Source organism: Phacochoerus africanus, chromosome 5 (assembly GCF_016906955.1).
Source record: "Phacochoerus africanus isolate WHEZ1 chromosome 5, ROS_Pafr_v1, whole genome shotgun sequence".
Lineage (NCBI taxonomy): Eukaryota > Metazoa > Chordata > Mammalia > Artiodactyla > Suidae > Phacochoerus > Phacochoerus africanus.
In genome coordinates this window covers 32,762,488-32,784,080 of record NC_062548.1, presented here as the reverse complement: position 1 = coordinate 32,784,080, position 21,593 = coordinate 32,762,488, and the positions used below count along the sequence as shown (strand labels likewise).

General features: G+C 49.2%; 1 protein-coding gene across 2 annotated transcripts in view; it reads left to right on the top strand.

Annotated features, from left to right (window-relative positions):
• The window catches only part of BMERB1 (bMERB domain containing 1), a 138,882-nt gene extending 117,505 nt beyond the window's left edge, over positions 1-21,377 (top strand). The window contains exons 3-6 of one of the 2 annotated variants that reach the window (XM_047779149.1): positions 13,066-13,139; positions 15,182-15,296; positions 16,695-16,777; positions 20,124-20,286. In XM_047779149.1, the coding sequence (XP_047635105.1) occupies positions 13,066-13,139; positions 15,182-15,296; positions 16,695-16,777; positions 20,124-20,236 (385 nt within the window). In that variant the 3' untranslated portion in view covers positions 20,237-20,286. Of the gene's footprint in view, positions 1-13,065; positions 13,140-15,181; positions 15,297-16,694; positions 16,778-20,123 lie in introns of both variants that reach the window. The other variant, XM_047779151.1, reaches the window with a different exon arrangement.
• Positions 21,378-21,593: the final 216 nt, after the last annotated feature.

The following is a 21,593-nucleotide window of genomic DNA, read 5'->3' as shown; positions in this document are numbered from 1 at the left end:
CGCGCCCCTACCCTGTCCAACTTTGGAGGAGCCAGTAGAGAACACTTGCCCTTTCTTTGTGGTTCTCCAGCCCAAGCTTCCTGCATCCATACAAAGGAGGCCACTAATCACTGGTGCTGAATAAACATGAGGGTGATTTAAATGCTAAATCTGCTCCTGATGGTGCAGTGAGTGGAAGGGAAATTGTGGGTGGTGATTGTGGGTAATCCAGGGCTCTGAGCTGGATGCTCATCATTTTCATAGGACCAGCGGGCTAAGCTAAGCATGGACAATGTGGCCCAGTCCACAGGCTACCTTTGAGGCAGGGAGCCTTTCCTGGGGCTTGGGGTTTACAGATTGGGTTTCTAAGGTATTTTTCCTTTAGTCTTGCCCACATTAGAATTCCTACATAGGAGGGGCTTCGGGCCAGCAGTCTGGTCACCAAGAGGAATCAGGATTTATCTGAAGGCTGCATTTGCAATAGCAGGCCAACGTTTTTTTGATTGATTGTGGGATAGAGAGCAGTAAAAATTGCATGATTTTCTACCAAGTTTTTTTTTGCTTGTACTTTACAGAAAATGGGGGGAAGTGTCTCTTGCCCATCTCAAAAACATTTCTAAATATCTGAGGAGGTTTTGAAAGGTTATAGAAACTATGGGATGGGGCTAAAGCCATCCACCAGGAAAGCCCATTGGTTGAAAGCATTTTAAAAGGCTCCTGGGAGTTCCTCCTGTGGCTCAGCGGTAATGAATCCGACTAGTATCCATGAGGACATGGGTTTGATGCCTGGCCTCGCTCAGTGGGTTAAGGATCTGGTGTTGCCGAAATCTGTGCTATAGGTCACAGATGCAGCTTGGATCCTTTGTTGCTGTGGCTGTGATGCAGGCTGGCAGCTGCAGCTCTGATTTGACCTCTAGTCTGGGAACCTCCATGTGCTGTGGGTGTGGCCCTCAAAAGCAAAAGATAAATAAGTTAATAAATGGCTCCTGGCAGCAAGGATGGGGCAAACGATGGGCGGTCCTGGATCGGAAGGGGACCACCTGGTCTATCTGGGTGGCCTTTCTAGCCAGTTCGTTATAGTGGTCATTGCCAAGACTCTGGAGTCAAACTGTCTTCTTTCTCATCTTGCCTTCATCCCTGCCAGCTGTGTGATCTTGAGTGACTGACTTAACCTCTCTGAGCCTCCTATAAAGTTGAGAATGCTAATATCTGCCCTACAGATAGTGAGGATTTAAAGAGAGAGTGCTGGACCCCATTCCTGACCCCCGGTAAGCGTTCAAAAGCCTGTCGCTTTTGTTCGTGTCAGCGGAAGAGAGAGATGCACTTGGGAGTGGGAGGGAGGGCTTGGAAAGGAAGAGCTGGATGCCTAGGGGGAGACAGTGCAAGGCCCAGAGGCCCAGATGCTGAGAGAGCTCAGAATAGAAACTGTATTGATAGCAGAATGCAAAGCAGGATCACTTGAAAGGCGGATGTTTAATTGGATTTCTCTGGGGGTGAGTCACCGCCTTTGATAGATGCTGTTGCCCTCGTGGAGTCTCTGTCGTGGGATTTGAGAATTTTCCATCTGCTCTCACCGTCTCCGGGCCTTGTTTCAGTCGACATCCAGGACTGACTGTGGGTCCTCCTCCATGCCTGCCTGCCAGCTCGCCTCTCTTTCTGCATCACGTGTTTAATGCCATGTGTCAGGCACGTGTGATGTCCTCGAGTCACAGAGGGAAGAGGTCAAGTCCCTTAAAGGGTGCGCGGTCTATTTGGGAAGAAACAAGTGCCCAGATGATGGGGGGCAGGGGGGCTGTGCCACCGGAGGAAGAGGACCTGATGCAGCCTTGGGAGCACGGGAAGCTCCAGGAGATGCTGATGAGGTCTTGAGGGCTGCCTAAGAATTAGACAAAGGTGTTCCGAGTGGGGGACACATTGTAGGGAGCAAAGGCTTGACAGACATATGTCAGGATCACACAGGCAGGCAGGCTGCTTGCCCGAAACGTGGGCTCTTTGGCTAGAAATGAGGTTCTGGAAAGAAGGGCACAGAGGGACCTCTAGTGCAGCTCCAGTGACCCAAGACTGAGCCTCCAAGGACAGGAGCGGCCCGTGGTCATTTAAAACAAACCAGGTGTTCACATCATGGCTCAGTGGTAATGAGCCCGACTAGTATCCATGAGGATACAGGTTCAATCCCTGGCTTCGCTCAGTGGGTTAAGGATCCATCATGGCCCTGAGCTATGGTGTAGGTCGCAGATGCAGCTTGGATCCTGCATTGCTGTTGGCTGTGGCTGTGACGCAGGCTGGCAGCTGCAGCTCCCATTGGACCTATAGCCTGGGAACTTCCATATGCCATGGGTGCAGCCCTTAAACAAACAAACAACCCCCCCCCCAGACTTAAAAAACCATCCAGATAAAACATGCATATTATAAAAGCAAGCAAAAGTGTTAAATACAGAGCAGCAGATAAAGAAAAGAAAAATTCCTTCAACATAATCATTATAGGAAGTTCCCTTGTGGTGTGGTGGGTTAGTGATCCAGCTTTGCCACAGTGGTGGCATAGGTTGGAGCTGTGGCATGGGTTTGATCCCTGGCCTGGGAACTTCCACATGCCGTGGGTGCAGCCAAAAAAATGATCCTTTTAACATTTTGAATGGAGTCTTCCCTTTTTTTTTTTTTTTTTTGGTCTTTTTGCTATTTCTTTGAGCTGCTCCCGCGGCATATGGAGGTTCCCAGGCTAGGGATTGAATCGGAGCTGTAGCCACCAGCCTACGCCAGAGCCACAGCAACGCGGGATCCGAGCTGCATCTGCAACCTACACCACAGCTCACGGCAATGCCGCATCATTAACCCACTGAGCAAGGGCAGGGACTGGACCCGCAACCTCATGGTTCCTAGTCGGATTCGTTAACCACTGTGCCACTATGGGAACTCCCCATTTTTTTTTTTAAGGTTATGTACTCTGCAGAATTGGATCCTACATTTTTTTTTTTTTTTGGCTGTACCCACAGCACGCAAAAATTCCCAGGCCAGGGATTAAACCTGTGCCATGGCAGTGGCAACACCAGGTCCTTAATCTGCTGCACCACTAGGGAACTCCCTCTTAACCATTTTTTTTTAATACGGTTTATTCTCTTATATCAGTAACATCTCTTCTGAGCATCATTTTTAATGCCTGGGTAGAATTCCATTATGCACACATTCCATAATTTATTTAAGCAGCCCTCTATTATTATGGATAATTATGTTGCTTTCAGTGTTTTGCTATTGCTTGTGCAAACAGGGCTGTATTGCACATAATCATAGCTAAATCTTTATGGCGCCCTTAATTATCTCCCTAGGATGAAATCCTAGAAATGGAATCACTAAAGAGTTTAAATGTTCTCAAGGCCTTTAACATGCGTTTCCACATTGGCTACAGTTTTCTACTCCCATCTGTCTGTCCATTGGCCGTATTTGTTATTTCTCCTTGCGGCTCCTCCTCCTTCCCCCTCCCTTCTCCTCCTCTTCCCCCTCCCCCCTTTCCTCCTCCTTTTCCCCTCTTCCTTATCTGAAGGGTGTTTGTTTTTTGTTTTTTGTTTTGTTTTTTGGGGAGGCGCCCTCTCGACATATGGAAGTTCCCAGGCTAGGGGTGGAATCAGAGCTGCAGCTGCCGGCTGTTGCTGCCACAGCCGCTGCAGCGAGAGATCCCAGCCGCATCTGTGACCTACACCATAGCTCATGGCAACACCGGATCCTTAACCCACTGAGTGAGGCCCAGGGATCGAACCTGCATCCTCATGGATCCTAGTCAGGTTCATTACCACTGAGCCGCATGGGGAACTCTGAGTAAATGGCACTTTTAAATACCAGTGTAAAAATAGAAAATCAAATAGAAGAGGTCAAAATGCTAAAGGAAGCCTGAGACATACTTTGGTGACCAGCTCATTTACCCTGGAACAGAAATACCTGTCCCGGGAGTTTCATCTTTGTCCGCATCTTGAGCACCACTCAGCCAAGAGCCTCGGGGCTGGGATTAGGGGAACCCAAGGCTGGAACTTACAGCTTGCTTGAGCCTTCCAAGGAGATAACCCACATGTCCCAGTCGAGGCACTATCTTGGCCAGACATTGGGGAGATAAATGGAGAAAATAGGAGTTCCCTCTGTGGTGCGATGGGATGGGTGGCATCTCCTTAGCCCCAGGAAGCAGATTTGATTCCTCTCCCCCACCAGCCCAGCGCAGTGGGTTAAAGGATCCAGCGTGGCCACAGCTGTGGCATTGGTCACAACTGGGGATCAGATCTGATCCCTGGCCCAAGAACTGCATATGCCTTGGGACGGACAAAAAAGAAAAAAAAAAGTAGAAAATAAATGAAATCATGAAACTTAGCTCCTTCTGTGAAGGGAAGACTGTGAAGGACAAACGCCCTTGTAGAAACGGCCAGATCACAGTAGCAGGCTCTGTGGGAAATGTGTTGGCCAACCTCGTAGGCACTGGACGCAGCCCAAGCCCCTGCTAGAGCCCAGAGGAGAGCGCGGGCTGGGCCCTCAGTCAAAGCGGCAAGTGGGGAGTTCCCGCTGTGGCTCAGTGGTTTATGAACCCCACTAGTATCCATGAGGACGCAGGTTCGATCCCTGGCCTTGCTTATTGGGTTAAGGATCAGGCGTTGCCGTGAGCTGTGGTGTAGGTTGTAGACGTGGCTCGGCGTGGCTGTGGCTGTGGCTGTGGCCGGAAGGTAGAGCTCTAGTTTGACCCCTAGTCTGGGAACTTCCATATGCTGAGGGTGCAGCCCTAAAAAGACCAAAAAAAAAAAAAAAAGTGGTGGGTGTGTGTGAGCCTCGTGGTCCCACCTGACCAAGACTCTTAGCTGGCTGGATACCTCATATCTTTCAGAAATGAAAATTTGAGTCAAGAAGCCCTCACATACCAGGCAGGCACTCAGTAATCATCTACGTTGTCTAGATATTGGCTTTACTGGATGAATCAATGAATCAATTATCAATATTCCCCTCTCTGGCCATTTACTTCTTCATCCATATTAAAGTGAGAGCTCTTCCAGCTCCAGGAACCCAGTTCATCTCTGATTACTTTCCATTAAGATTAAGATGAGGACAAGGGAGTTCCCATGGTGGCGCAGCAGAAATGAATCTGACTAGGAGCCATGAGGTTACGGGTTTGATCCCTGGCCTTGCTCAGTGGGTTGAGAATCCACTGTTGCTGTGAGCTGTGGTGCAGGTCACAGACGCAGCTCAGATCTGGCATTGCTGTGGCTGTGGTGTAGGCCGGCAGCTGTAGCTCCGATCCAACCCCTAGCCTGGGAACCTCCATATGCTGAGGATGTGGCCCTAAAAAGCAAAAAAAAAAAAATGAGGACAACATTTTTCTGTTAAGGGCCACCTAGTTAACAGTTTAGACTTTGGGCCCTGTGATCTCTGCCATAGTTATTATTCAACTTGGCCATTGTAGGGTGAAAGCAGGCACAGTCAGTAGGTAAATTATGGATACAGCTGTGTTCCACTAAGACCGTATTTATATGAGTCTGAAGTTTGAATTTTGTATAATTTTCATGTGTCCAGCAATAATTTTCTTTCGATTTTTTCCAACCATTTAAAAATGCAAAAACCATTGGAGTTGTTTTTGTGGCTCAGTGGGTTAAGAGCCCAACATAGTGTCCATGAGGATGCAGGTTCAATCCCTGGTCTTGCTCAGTGGGTTAAGGATCTGGTGTTGCCACCATGCTGCAGTGTAAGTCACAGATGCAGCTCAGATTTGCTGTTGCTATGTCTGCAGTGTAGGCTGGCAACTGCAGCTCTGATTTGATCCCTAGCCTGGGAACCTCCATCTGCCACAGGTGTGGCTATAAAAAGAAAAAAAATGTAAAAACCATTCTTAGGAGTTCCCATCATGGCTCACTGGTTAACGAACCCGACTAGGATCCATGAGGACGCGGGTTTGATCCCTGGCCTCGCTCAGTGGGTTAAGGATCCACTGTTGCTGTGAGCTGTGGTGTAGGTCACAGATGCGGCTTGGATCCTGCATTGCAGTGGCTGTGGCATAGGCCAGCAGCTATAGCTCTGATTGGACCCCTAGCCTGGGAACCTCCATGTGCCTCGGGTGTGGCTCTAAAAAGACAAAAAACAAAAAAGAAAAAACTCACATTCTTACTGCGTGGATTTCACCAAAGCAGGCAGGGAGCTAGATTGAGCCTATTTAGCCTGTGAGCCACAGTTTGTCAATCCTGCTGAAGATTCATGAGCAAACACATCTTTCAGGAGGTCTCTCGAGTGTGTTAAGCAGAGTTCAGAGTGGGGATGTTCTTTCTCCTTGGGGTGTGCATATTGCTCCCCGGGTCTGCCACACTGGCTTTCCTAGGCAGGTAGCATGCCATGCTCTCACTCTGGAACCTAAAGTAGCCCCTGTGTCAAGTCCTTCATCCCCCAGAACCAAAGGTCACCAGTGTGTCCTATGTGGGTGCCCTTTCACTGTCTGTCACATAACACAGGTACCACACGCCTTTCTCCAGTCAGTGTTTGAGCTGCCCCCTCGGCCTGCACGCCTGGGACCCTCCTCTGTGACCATCCAGGCTACACCCATCCCGTAAGTGGCAGGTACACTGAGCAGCCTTCCCCCAGATGAACCTGGCCTTTCTTTGCCCTCCCTCAACTCCAGCCACCAGAGGGGATGGGACTTTCATATTCCCACCCGAGAGGTTAGACCGCCTGCATTCAAGTGCCTGTTACTTCCTCCCTGACCTTGAACTAGATCCTAACATTATCCAATGATGATGATAATACTGCTCACCTCCTAGGGTTGCGGTGAGCGCTGAGATGATTTGTATAAAATCCTTAGCCTAGAATCTGCCGCCCAGAGTATGGAAACATTAATAAATGCCAGCTGTGGTTATACATCTGTGTTGTTTGGCATTTTTGCGGGGAGGCTGTATTTATATATGTGTATAATGTTTAAAAGACCTGAAGGACTAGCTTCCATCATGTTCTGTCTCAGGAGATTGGATATAGTTCCCTGGACCTCAGTAGGGAACCTCACTGCTTATCAAATCAACTATACTCTTTTGTTTGTTTGTTTTTTGTTTTGTTTTGTCTTTTTGTCTTTTGAGGAATCGCACCCACAGCATATGGAGGTTCCCAGGTTAGAGATCCAATCGGAGCTGTTGTTGCCGGCCTACACCACAGCCACAGAAATGCCAGATCCGAGCTGCATCTGTGACCTATACCATAGCTTACGGCAACGCTGGATCCTTAACCCACTGAGCAAGGCCAGGGATCGAACCCGCAACCTCATAGTTCCTAGTCAGATTCGTTTCTGCTGCGCCACGACAGGAACTCTAAATCAACTATACTCTTAAAAAAAAAAAAAAAAAAAAAAAAAGACCGAAAGTACCCTTTTAGGTCTAGAACAAAAGTAAACCATATTGGTAATTTTTTCAGGGAAGCTTGTAATTGACATGTAGCATACACACCGAAAAGGGCACAAAAGTTCAGCTTGATGAGTTTTTCAGTGTTAGTCATTTTTCTGAGTCAAAACAGAGACTGGCTCGAAAATCCCTGGGGGAGAGAGGTGACGTGCTTTTAGGAACAGTGTCACCTCCCAGAATGAGGTTCTGATTACATTCAAGGGAGAAGCCAGTTCACACGCAGACCATGAATGTGTCACAGGGAGGACACAGGCCTTCAGCGATGTGTCATCTGAGCCTGTGTGGCAGGTGCCTCTCTGGTCCCTCGGTCCCCAGCATGATGCTGAGAGATGACTGAGCCCTAGGGCCTCCCTGGAAATGTCTCAACACTTATTCCTCCCGAGGGACAGCATTTAAGCTCATTAATCTGAGAATGCTAAATCAAGGTGCAGATGGATGATCGCAGAGCCATTAGTTTGGAGGAAATGGAAATAGCACAGAAAGTGAGACTCATTCTTTGACGCAGGAATGGGGGCTAAGAATTTTCCGGAGTGTCTGCCAGGTGGCAGCCTAGCTGGTCGTCTCCCTCCCCAGGGCAGAGGGGTGGACGGAAGTAGCCCTTCCTTTGCGCCCATTAACATGTGCTAAGCCTGGTCTACACCTGTAAGCTCATTTCATTCTTTCACAACCTCAAGACAAAGGCATGATTCCTTTTCAGCAGTAAAAGCACCGTGACCCAGGAGTTCCCAGTGTAGCTCAGTGGGTTCAGAACCCAGTGGAATTCTGTCTTGGCACAGCGGAAACAAATCTGACTGGGAACCATGAGGTTGTGGGTTCGATCCCTGGCCTCGCTCAGTGGGTTGAGGATCCGGCGTTGCCATGAGCTGTGGTGTAGGTTGCAGACTCGACTCGGATCTGGCACAGGCCAGCAGCAACAGCTCCAATTAGACCCCTAGCCTGGGAACCTCCATAAGCCACGGGTGTGACCCTAAAAAAAGACAATAGACAAAAAAAAAAAAAGAACCCTATGTAGTCTCTGTAAGGATGTGGGTTCAATCCCTGGCCTAGCTCAGTGGGTTAAGCATCTGGTGTTGCTACAAGCTGCAGTGTAGGTCACAGAAGCGGCTTGGATAAGTGTTGCTGTGGCTGTGGTGTAGGCCGGCAGCTGCAGCTCTGATTTGACCCCTGGCCTGGGGACTTCCATGTGCCACAGGTATGGCCATAAAAAAGAAAAAGAAGAGGGAGGAGGAGTTCCCGTTGTGGCTCAGCTGGTTAAAAATCCAACTAGTATCCATGAGGCCAGGCAGGTTCGATCCCTGGCCTCACTCAATAAGTTAAAGATCTGGCATTGCCATGAGCTGTGGTGTAGGTTGCAGGCGCAGCTTGGATCTGTTGCTGTGGCTGTGGTGTTGGCCAGCAGCTACAGCTCTGATTTGACCCCTAGCCTGGGAACCTCTATATGCCTCAGGGGTGTGGCCCTAAGAAGCAAAAAAAAAAAAAAAAAAGAATTGAGTTCAATGGTAGAACACCCAGTTGGTGTCCACCAAGAATTAGAGAATTGCTTGGTGTGAGAAAACCCACACATGTCAGAAGTGCAGAGTGTATAGAAAAACAGAGCTTTCCCTTTTGTCATATTGGAGGTTTATGGTGGGGCTCAGATCCAGGCTCCACATCCCAGACCAGTGCTCCATCCCTAAGACCAGATATTATTTCTTCTTACCCATCCCAAGAAGTCCACTGCATCCATAGCTTACAGAAGAATGAGCCCAATAGGAGTTTCCATCGTGGCTCAGCAGTTAACGAACCCAGCTGGTATCCATGAGGACACAGGTCCAATCCCTGGCCTCACTCCATCGGTTAAGGATCCAGTGTTGCCATGAGATGTTGTGTAGGTCACAGATGCGGCTCGGATACCAAGTGGCTGTGGCTGTGGCATAGGCTGGCAGCTACAGTTCTGATTGGACCCCTAGCCTGGGAACCTCCACATGCTGTGGCTTTAGAGAGACTAAAAAAATAAATATCATCCTAAAAAGTCAGCCCATTCCTCTGTCGGTCTGCTTCTGCCTTCACATCTTGGTCTCTGCTGGGTTTCCATTAGGCTGCAGACCGTGCCATTTCCAAGGAAATCTAAATCAGCAGCACCATTATTCTGGCAGAGCTGATTCTCTGCTCCCTGCCCAAAGCTGGAAAAATGGCCAATTTTCTCCATCATCCTCGCATGAAAGGCTGAGATGCATAATGACACGGGCTGACTTTCTTTTCCGTCCTGCATCAGCCATGACATGACATCTCTCTCGAGAATGTTGCCAGCGACAACAGAGTTTGATTTCCAGGGTTCAGCTCTTCGTGCAGAGAACTGGGCTAATGGGGCTTATTTGCAGTTCCAGGCCAGCTTTAAAAGTGCTTTGCATAAACTCTGTAATGGCTCCTTGAATAATATTATTTAATGGCACTGGACCAGCATCATCATGTAACAGTCACAATGAGCAGGGCAAGTGTATGTTGATTTTGATCATACTTTTATTAAAAATGCATGTATCCATTATATGTATCAGTAAAGGGATCTTCAGCTGCAAGAAAGAACCAGATACTTGATGAATATTGTCTTCAAGAGTTCCCATCATGGCTCAGTGATAACAAACCCGACTAGTATCCATGAGGACTTGGGTTTGATCCCTAGCCTTGCTCAGTCGGTCATGGATCCGGCATTGCCATGAGCTGTGGTGTAGGTTGCAGATACGGCTCAGGTCTGGCATGGCTGTGGCTGTGGTGTAGACTGGCAGCTGCAGCTCCAGTTCCACCCCTAGCCCGGGAACTTCCATATTCCGTGTGTGCAGCCCTTAAAAAAAAAAGTGTCTTCCGTTCATTAGGTATCAGCTCAAGGATGTCATCAAGACTCTTTCCTTGCTTCTCCTCTGCCATCCTCAGCACAGAGGCTGTAGCGGCTTCAGGAGTGTGAGGGAATGAAACCCAAGACCCAGATCATCTTTCCTGGAAGCCACGACCTCCACCCCCCTCCCCAAGCCAACTTCCTCTTACAGCCCATTGCCCTGCCATGGGTCTTCTATTGACCCCTAGCTGCAAGGGAGCCTGGAAATTGGATGTCTGGCGAAGGCAATGGGGGCTGTCATGACTGATGCCATGGACTGCATGTGTCTCCCCCAAATTCCTTTATGGAAGCCTTGATCTCCAATGTGATGGTCTTCAGAGGCGACACCTTTGGGAGGTGATCAGGGTCATGAGGGTGGAGCCTTCCCGAATGGGGTTAGTGCCCTCATCCAGGGAACCCCAGAGCGAAGATCTTTTTCTCCAACATGTGAGGCTGTAGTAAGAAAGCCGCCTGCAAATCAGGAAGAGTCCTCACCAGCAGTGGAATCAGCTGACACCTTGACCTTGGACTTCCCGTCTTTCAGAATTGTGAGACTCAATGTGTGTCATTTAAGCCACCCAGTCTATGGTATTTTTGTTAGCGCTGCCTGAACAGATGAAGACAACCAACTTCCATGGTGGCTGACCTGGCTCCTTGGACTCTTGAGTCAGTGGGAATTGGGAAGAAGACAGGGTTGTACTAGGACTTCTACAGTAGGAGGAAAGGAAAGTGAAAAACAGGTGCCCTTGCTTACACCCCAAGGAGGGTGGGCTGGTTCCTTCAGTGGGAGGTGGTGGTGGTGCTGGGTGCAGGGGGCGTGCACAGTGACCTGCTTTTATTCCTGGCACCTCCAGAGTGGCAGTTAGTTTGTGGCCTTTTTGTGTCTTATTGTTCATAATTGTCTCAACTACACATGCGTGCAGTTATTTTTAGTCCCTTCTAGTTTCTTTGAATTCCACGGGTCCCAAAGACATTTGTTCCAGGGCAAGCACTGCAGTAAAGGGTCTCAGGTCCCAGCCTGTCTCTCCATCAGGGGCTGGAGACATTGTGTCCTGAACAGATCAGGGCGCTGGGAGCAACAGGGAGATGGAAGGTCACTTCGCTCAGCAGCCATCATGTTGGCTGCAACTCACACAGCCACGTGGAGAGGAGCTACCTTGGCAAAGTGTCAAGAACCTGAGCCTGGGCTGACTCCCCACAGCCACTTACCAGTGCAGAACTGTGGCCACATCACTTAACTCCCATTTTCCCAGCTGTAAAATGGGGATTAAAAACAGCGCTTCTCAGGAGTTCCCATTGTGGCACAGCGGAAATGAATCTGACTAGTGTCCATGAGGACATGGGTTCCATCCCTGGCCTTGATCAATGGGTTAAGGATCCGGCATTGCTGTGAGCAGTGGTATAGGTCACAGACTCAACTTTGGATCTGGCATTGCTGTAGCCATGGTGTAGGCCAGCAGCTCCAGCTCTGATTGGACCCTTAGCCTGGGAACCTCCATGTGCCAAGGGTGTGGCCCTAAAAAGACTAAAATAAAATAAGAATATCACCTCTCCATGAGGATTTAGGTGTTTATGGGTGGAAAGCAAATGCTTAATAAACACTGACTTTTGTTCCCTGAGTGGTGGGACCCATCTCTCCATCTTCCAGGAAAAAAGACCTGATTTTTATTTAGGCAAATGCCCTGATAGATGGCTGGGGTCGGGGTCGGGGTCGGGGAGCCAGCACCTTTCCTGGGGGTGTTCAGGGAACCACCCAGTTTTGCCAGCTGGGGATCTGAAGCTGAAGACCGGAGATGAAGTGCTTGGGATTTGAGGACCCACCTTTGTGAGCTGCATGGAACAGGGAGAGAGAGCAGGAGAAGATATGGAAAACTAGCAGCGGGAGAGAAAGCCGAGGAAGACAGCGGGGCTGTTGAAAAAGGATCTTGGTGGCGTTCTGGTGCTTGCCTCCCGATGACAGCATTGCAAGAACTTCACCTTGGTTGTTGATGTGTGGTGGCTGTGGATATGCTTGGGAGGACTCACAATCATGGGGGAAGGCTAAGCGCCCCCCCCCCCACCAGGAACAAGCCCGCCACACCTGGCTTACAGTGCAGGAAAAAGCCTGGCCTGAAATACCCTGAGACACTCAGAGTGAAACAGTGGCCCCTGGGTGCCTGTGGGTCAAGATTATGTATCATCTTAGGTTCCTTCTTCGTACTTGCTTGTATTTTCCAAAATTTTTACAGTGATCAGATAACTTTTTTTTTTTTTTTTGGTCTTTTTAGGGCCACACCTGCAGCCTATAGAAGATTCCTGGACTAGGGGTTGAATCAGAGCTGTAGCTGCTGGCCTATACCACAGCCACAGCAATGCCAGATCCGAGCTTCATCTGCCACCTACACCACAGCTCATGGCAACGCCGGATCCTGAACCCACTGAGCAAAGCCAGGGATCGAACCTGCAACCTCATGGTTCCTAGTCGGATTTGTTTCCACTGCGCCACGATGGGGACTCCTTTTTTTTTTTTTTTTTTAATTTCTGTAATATGTAAAAGCTTTTCACATAGCTGAAAAAGGAAAACAAGGAACCCACAACATGAGCCCACTCACATAAGCCAACAAAAGCCAGGCGTCTGAAGGTTGGAAGGAACTCAGTGGAGGTGTGAACAATTGTGATTGATCATTTCTGCATCTTGGGATAACGGGCACCTTTGGGGTTTTTGTATTTGGAGGAAGACTTCTATAAAGAGCATGTGTGGCTCTACAGAAGACAGACCCCTCCCGCAGACCCGCTTTGTTGAAACTGGGGTGGTGCATAGAATGTTCTGTCGAAGTAACCTGCCGTCCTGGCCTCTTTCCTCAGGATGGATGACATCCAGCTCTGCAACGATATCATGGACTTGAAGCAGGAGCTGCAGAATTTGGTCGCCATCCCAGGTAACCACGGGGGGACCCCACCTCTGGGGAGCAAATGCTCAGCCATGCACCCCCGGCCCCCCGCCTGCCTTGTCTGGAAGACCCTCACCCTGCCTCATTCTTGTAACTTTGCTTCAAACACAACTCTGCGTCAGGCAGACTCAGGTTAAATCCTAACTCTGGCTACATCCTTGACCTTGGGCAAGTCAGGTTATCTCTCTGGGACTCAATTTCTGGAAACTGGGTAGAGAGAGTAATGGTACCTAAGTCATTGGGTAGCAGTCTTGCTGTGATAAATGAAACAATACGGGCTGCCATGTTTAACTTGATAGCTGCTCTGTAACTGTTAGCAGTGATGACTCTTATCCTCTTTGGGAACAGGTAGAGTATGGCGGTTAAAAGCTCAGACTCTGGAGTTCCAATCGTGGCTCAGCGGAAACAAATCTGACTAGGAACCATGAAGTTGCGGGTTCAATCCCTGGCCTCACTCAGTGGGTTAAGGATCCAGCATTGCTATGAGCTGTGGTGTAGGTTGCAGACGCGGCTCGGATCTGGCATTGCTGTGGCTCTGGCGTAGGCCGGCAGCTACAGCTCTGATTAGACCCCTAGCCTGGGAACCTCCACATGCAGCACATGCGGCCCTAGAAAAGCAAAAAAAAAAAAGTAGACTGTTGCTAGGTTACTGAATTCTTTTCTATAGTGATCATTAGCTTATGATAGTCTCTCAAACGCCCTTAAAATTCCCTTTCTGTCTTTAATCCCCCAGTGAGATTTCTAAACTATGTAACTATCCTACTGTATCCCTTTCAGAATGATGTCACCATCATCAACACAGGAATGACCAGGAGTTGGGGCGGTGGCGGTGATGGGGGGGGGGCACCTAGCAATCCTTCCTTCCCTTCTGATTAGCGGGAGACATCTGTTTTCTTTCAATTATTTTTTTATGTTTTGTTTTTTAGGGCCGCACCTGTGGCATATGGACGTTCGCAGGCTAAGGGTCAAATCAGAGCTACAGCTGCCAGCCTACACCACAGCCACAGCAACTCGGGATCCAAGCCACATCTGCGAACTGCGCCACAGCTCACGGCAACACCAGATCCTTTCATCCACTGAGTGTGGCCAAGGCTTAAATCTGCATCCTTATGATACAAGTCTGGCTCATTACCACTGAGCCACAACGGAAACTCCCTATTTTCTTTCTAATCAAAATATGATAATCTCCTTGCCTCTGCTTCTGCCTCCACATCTAGAGAAAATTGTCAGTGCCAGTCCAAGCAGGCAAATGGACAAGCCGCCCCATGTTTTTTTATCTTTTGAAGGGTCCTGAGCAGAGAGAGTCCACTGCAGTTTTTGTTGTTGTTGTTTTGTTTGTCTTTTTAGGGCTGCACCTGCAGCATATGGAAGTTCCCAGGCTAGGGGTCCAGTGGGAGTTGTAGTTTACGCCACAGCCACGGCAACACCAGATCAAGCCACATCTGTGACCTACACTGCAGCTCTTGGCAACGCCAGATCCTTAACCCACCGAGCGAGGCCAGGGATCGAACCCGCATCCTCACGGACTCTGTGTTGGGTTCTTAACCTGCTGAGCCACAATGGGAACTCCGCATTGTAGGTTTACGGCCCCTCCCTCCTAATTTTCTCAATCCTCATGTCTACCTCTCATTCTTTGATTTCCTCCGTGGTCCTCTAGCCCTTGCTATTTAGGACAGGATGGAAAAGTGTGGATGTTTTTCTTCGGACAGATCACTTGAGCCTCGCCATAGAGCAATCCCTTCTGCACCCAGCCGGGGCCCTCCTTCTCTCTGCCTTCTGCATGACCCCCTTGCTGCAGCCCCCCTTCCAGTGCCCACCCTGGGCCAGCTCTTTGCAAAGTCATTTACCAACATACCTGCATCCAGGCCTTTGCTGTGTGTCTTTTACGGAGGAGGAGATGGAAGCTTGAAGAAGTCAAGTTGCGTCTCCAAGTTCACCCAGCAAGTTAAATGATAGTCCCTGGCCTGTCAGCCTCAAGTGCTTTCAAGTTACACTCACACGGTCTTTGCTGATGTTTTTCTTCTTCCCAGAAAAAGACAAAACCAAGTTGCAGAAGCAGAGAGAGGACGAGCTAATCCAGAAGATCCACAAACTGGTACAGAAGAGAGATTTCCTGGTGGATGATGCAGAGGTCGAGCGGTTAAGGTAAATGGGCCCCATGGGCCCCGAGCATGGGGCTGTTAGAACATGCCTCAGCTTCCTTCCAAAACCCATAGTCTGCTCCTGGGACTCCAACTTTGCACAGTCATGGCCGAGGCACATGCTCCGCAAACACTGGACCCCAGTGAATCCTGGCCTTTTGGCCTAAGGACCTACGTCACATTCAAGAGAAACTCAAATCCAGCTCCAAAAAGTTTTGCAAAGGCCTATGGTTCTTAAGTGAATGTCATTCAAGGGGTTAATTGGGGAGGGATTATACCGCATATCACATGGCAAAGCTTCCCACACATGCCTTTCGTTGAGCATTCTCCCAGGTCATCAAGGCACCGTTTCCAGAACCTTCCATTGGTTGCTATAGAAACTCTGCCCCCTGTACCGACCTGCTTCCTTGCCTGCTCTCCTCCCTTCCTGACTTTGTTCTTTCCCTTCCCCTCTCCTGAGTGGCTCCAGTGCTCCTTCCTAGCCTTCAGGGTCTCCTGTTTACAGATGCACCTGCCACCTTGATCTGGACAACCATGGGCTCTGGAGCTGTGGGGCATCTGAAGGTGCCCGAGGGCGCTGGGGCACAGGAACGATGTGACTGTCGATTCTTGAATATTTTCGTGCTGGAGCAAAGGCTTTGGAGCCCTGCGCAAGGGGGGAGCTCAGAGGGTCTCTTCCAAACCCGAGGGCAACTTCCTCTTCATTCTCTGTGCTGAGTTCTCTGAGACCCCACAGGTTACACCTTGTCCAGCTCAGCCAGCCCTGGCCAATTGCCTTTGCTCTAGGTGACCCTTAGAAAAGCTGAGGTGACTTGCCCTCGGAGACTTTCCATGTACCTTGTCTAGGGTAACTTAAAGGTACAGGATCAGGAGAGGGGTTGTCCAGCTCACTAAACCTCCAGCAAGGAGGCTGGCTGCTGTAACAGCCTCTGCCCTGGGGTCTCACAGGCGCCAGGGTGGGCATTTACTCCTTCATGGATATGTGTCTCTGCTTCTGAGTGGATGTATCCAACTCAACACACACACACACCCATACACATATAACCTACGCGCACCACCCACAAATAGTACACAACACTCATGGGCCACCCACACATAATACATGCCGACATATGCACACCACCCCACACATAACACACAATATGCATGTGCCGCTTACACACAAGGCACACCACCCATACATAAACACATGACATACATGCACCACCCATACCACCCATATATAACAGACAGCAACATACATGCACCATCCACACATAGTACACATGAACATACATGCACCACCCAGGAAGTCTGATCCTTGGCCCCACACTGTCGCCTCCTTTCATCAGTTCCTTGATGCTCCTGCCCCCACCCCTGCTTACTGTACCTTCCTCTTGTCTTTCCTCGTCTGTCTACACAGGGAACAAGAAGAAGACAAGGAAATGGCCGATTTTCTGAGAATCAAGTTAAAACCTCTAGATAAAGTAACCAAATCTCCAGCCAGTGAGTGCATATGTTATTCCTCCTCCTCCCCCCACCCAAGAGAAAAAAGAAATTTAGAAGCAGCCTGGGGAGTTCCCTGGTGGCTCAGCAGGTTAAGGATCTGGCATTGTCACTGCTGTGGTGAGGGTTCATTCCCTGGCCTGCAAAATGCAAGTCTGGGACCCGAGGAGGCACAACAGAATACTTTCTCAAGATCAGACTTCAGCACAGGATGGCAGCAGTCAGGGCCACTAGGACCCCAAGCCTCAAGGGCATGTGCCTTAATACTAATATTAATAACAGCTTTGATGTTCTGCTGTTGCTGTCTTGGAATTAAGAATTTTCTTAAGAATTTTCAAAGGGCCCTGCATTTTCATTTTGCACTGGGTTCTGCAAACTGTAGCTAGTTCTGGCAGCAGCTGTCACTCTCTAATCTTAGGGTTTGGTGCATTTCATAGAAGGAGTGGGGTGGCCACTGAGGCAAGAAAGTAGGGACAGAGGCTCCAGCTCTGTCCTCCATTGGCGTTGGAACCTCTGGAGGAATGGAGCCAGATGTTTGCTTCTTAGACTCTTAGCCTCACAAGATACTCAGAGCAAAAGGGTTCTGGGTGAAGTAAGTCTGAGAAATGTTGCAAATTTGACCCTCTATTTGTAGGGTTCCAGTATCCATTAGCCTGTTAAAATGATGAAGTGGGTCCTTGCTGTTAAGGAACTGCCTTCTCTTTATTGGTCCAGTGAGGCCAATTTGAGTTATAAGAAGAGATGGATGGCCAGTTCAAACTGGCCCTGGCGGAAAAAGGGGGTTTGCTGGGAAAAGTGCCATAGGAACTAGGGCTTCAGGGACTAGACACTGTTAGAACCCTTGCTTTCCTTCTGTTGATCATCTTGACACCTCTGCACGTTAGCTTCATTTTCTCCTAGTACACAGGCCTTCTCCCTGGGGCCAGAACGCCAGAGCCGTAACCCAGCAGCAGCAAGAGATTCTCTTCTGGTATCTAAATATATAGGATACTGATGGGCCTTTCTTGGGTCATGTTCCCACCTCCTAGGCCCATCACTGCCACCAAGAGGTGAGGAAACTGTGATTGGCTAGATTGTCACATACCCACTCCCGTACCCACTGGGACACAAGCTGTTATCAGAAGAAAAGGGTTGGTTTGGAGTTCCCGTTGTGGCGCAGTGGTTAACAAATCCGACTAGGAACCATGAGGTTGCTGGTTCGGTCCCTGCCCTTGCTCAGTGGGTTAACGATCCGGCATTGCCGTGAGCTGTGGTGTAGGTTGCAGACGCGGCTCGGATCCCACGTTGCTGTGGCTCTGGTGTAGGCCGGTGGCTACAGCTCCGATTCAACCCCTAGCCTGGGAACCTCCATATGCAGTGGGAGCGGCCCAAGAAATAGCAACAACAACAACAACAATAACAACAACAACAAAAAAAAAAAAAAAAAGAAAAGGGTTGGGAAATTTTGCTAGGAAGACAGAACCCAAAAGCTGCCACAGCCCAGCTTCCCCTGACTGGCCATTAACATCCTGTGAAAACACTGTTGCACAGAGTAAAGGAATAAAGAAAGAGATGGGCTGTGGTCTCGCCTGTGGGTCCCTGAAATCACCAGACACACATCCCTGCCTAAACCCAGCATCCTCAGTGGACTTTCTCTTCCATGAAAGGCCACCTAGAAAAACTCCATTGAACACTGTGGAGAAGGAGCAAGGAAACTTGCCTTCTGTGTAAGTTTATGGATAGCAAAAAAAAAAAAAAAAAAAAAAAATTGTGGCAAGAAATCAAAACACCCAGCCTGCACCACATGCAAAGGGCCCAGTGTGAGGTTCAAATATACACCACCCATCTGGTGCTGGAATCTCAAATTTTTGAAAAGTAGAAAAATTAAAACTGGTGAAATCTCTTGGACCCCAGCAAGAGACCCTTCAGCTCCCATAACACACAGCCTGCAGATAAAATAACCCCCATGAACATGGTCTCTCAGGAGTTTCTGTCACGGCTCAGTGGTTAATGAATCCAACTAGTATCCATGATCCTTGGCCTTGCTCAGTGGGTTAAGGATCCAGCATTGCCATGAGCTATGAGGTAGGTCACAGACATGTCTTGCTTGGATCCTTTGTTGCTGTGTTTGTGATGTAGGCCAGCAGCTACAGCTCTGATTCGACCCCTAGCCTGGGAACTTCTATATGCCACAGGTGCAGCCCTAAGAAAACAATATATACATCTCAGTAAAAAATTAAAAACCAGTGGAGAATTGAACCACCATGAGAGGAATCAATAGATACAACAAAGACAATGTCTGTCTTTTTATGAACCAGAAATAACAGACTATCTAAAAGAGACAAGGAGCTTCCACTGTGGCTCAGTGGATTAAAAACCTGACACAGTTTCAATGAGGATGCGAGTTTGATCCCCAGCCTTAATCAGTGTGTTAAGGATCTGATGTTGCCATGAGTTGTGGTGCGAGTCAGAGATGCAGCTCGGATCTGACGTTGTTATGGCTGTGTTGTGGGCTAGCTACTGCAGCTACGATTTGCCCCCAGCCCTGGGAACTTCCATATGACACAGGTGCAGCTATAAAAAGAAAAAAATTTTTAAATTTTAAATTCTTTAAAAAAATTAAAAGACCATAAGTATATTTAAAAATGATTAAAGAGATAAGAAATAACACCCAAAATGAAGGAGCAAGATGCTATGACAAAAGAATAGATTAGCAAACCATTTGCCTCCTTAAAAAAAAAACTATTGCCACGGAAGTGAAAACATAAATGGATTAGACACAGACACACAGATGAAGGGAGGATTCATATGATTGGAAGACAGAGCTGAGGAAATTACCCAGAATGCAGCACCAGGAGACCCAGAGATGGGAAATATGAAAGAGAAGTTATAAAACATGAAGGTTAGAATAAGACAGTCCAGCTTGCATCTAATAGGCATTCTATCAGGAGAGAGAATAGCGAATGACAAGGAAGGGGGTCTGAAGAGATAATGTGTGAGCATCTTCCAGAATTGTAAGACATGAGCCCTGAGAACAAAATTTCTCATGTATCCAGTCACCTAATACTTTCTGAAGGCCAGACCCTGTGCTCGGCTTGGCAGATATAATAATGAGAACAGAATAGAAGAGCTAAAAGCTGTAGAAGGAAGCCAATGACCAAAAGCCAGTGGCCCTGCATGGAGATGGGCACAGTCACCAGGACCCTATAAAAATGCATGACAGCTCTCCTCCGATCTATAACGTTGGAGCCAGGCTTGCCCTGGGTTGGGATGGCACTGGGGCTGCACATGGTCAGGGTTCTCCTCACCTCACCTCCGCCTCTCTCCTCTTTCCCCCCTCTGCCTCCCATGTCCTACCTTGCTGCAGGCTCCCGAGCAGAGAAGAAAGCAGAGCCCCCACCCAGCAAGCCCACGGTGGCCAAGACGGGGCTGGCGCTCATCAAAGATTGCTGCGGGGCCACCCAGTGCAATATCATGTAGCCCCCACGTGGGGTGCCCCCGGGGCCCCCCCTCCCACCCTCTTGTCTTCATAGCCCCCATTTCACTGGGGTCCAAGAGCTCGCCGAGGCGGAAGGGATTGAAGGCAAGCTCGTGACAGCGGTCAGGGGCCGTGGGTGCGGCGGGCGGGCCCAGCCGCCCTGTACAGAGTGTAGCAATAGGGAGTCCCTCACCGACGCATGGCCCTCCCCAGAGCATGCCAAACCCAGGAGTCTGTCTCACTGTTTATCCAACCGCCAGGAAAGGTCCTCGCTGTACACAAAGTGTATCTCCACTCCTCTCTAGCTGTATCTAACCCGCTGTGCAAATGAGCTGGCCGAGGGCATGATCCCCAGGTGTGTGTGGTCGTGACTTTTCAACAACCTAGCACCATGTCGGACACATCCTCATCCACCCTCCTAGCTCTGCTGTCAGGCTGCCCCAAACGGCTCCGTCCCCCATCTGTCCTCTGCCGGGGGCTGTGCCCTGCAGGGCCCCATCCAACCCGTGTGTCTTCGGAGACGCAGAGGGCCCATCTGTGTAACGACTGAGCTGGTGTGTGGTGTCACGGTCACGTCTCCTGCTTCCTCCCCTCCTGTGTCTGGGCACAGCTCACATCAGGAGTGTGTCCTTTTGCCCATGGCCCTTCCTTCCCTTGCACCATCTGTCCCGGGTGTGTGGAGCAGAGCGGCAGTGGGGCCCTGGGCTGGAGCACACCCAGGGCTTGGAAGTAGCAGAGAGCTGGGGCTCCAACACCGAGGTGAGGGCAGAGGAGAAGGGACCCAGAGCGGATGTGGACCTGGGCCCTCTCCACCCACCGGGGGAATGACGGACGGACAGATGGACTGCCGGCAGGATGCCACTCACCAGCCTAACACACAGACCTCCGCCAACAACAGTGGCAGGCGGGAGAGGTGGCCTGACCCAACCATGTCCCCTCATTCAGTGGTGTATTTCAACCAGCCTAACAATTCCAACCTGTGTAACTTGATGTACATTTGCTACAGCCAGCCGGGCACAGCCCGTGTACCTCTCTGTACGTGTGTGTGTGTTGTGACCGGCCTAAGTAGTTAGCATAACTCAAGATTTGCTGAAATGCAGTCCTCCATCGGAGAAAATAAAAATGGAAACCGCGTACACAGCATTTTTAAAGTTTTTACTTTTTTCCTTGACGAAAGAAGTAATCCATGTACATAGTGAATCATTTAAAAAATCTAGAACGTATAAAGAAGTTCTTTTTTTAACTCCCATGATTCCTCCAACTAGAGACCACTCTGACATTTCGGCGTATTTCCTTGCTGTCTTTTTTTTTATGCTTTTTTTTTTTTTCATGATTGGCATCCTTTGTACCATTTGATAA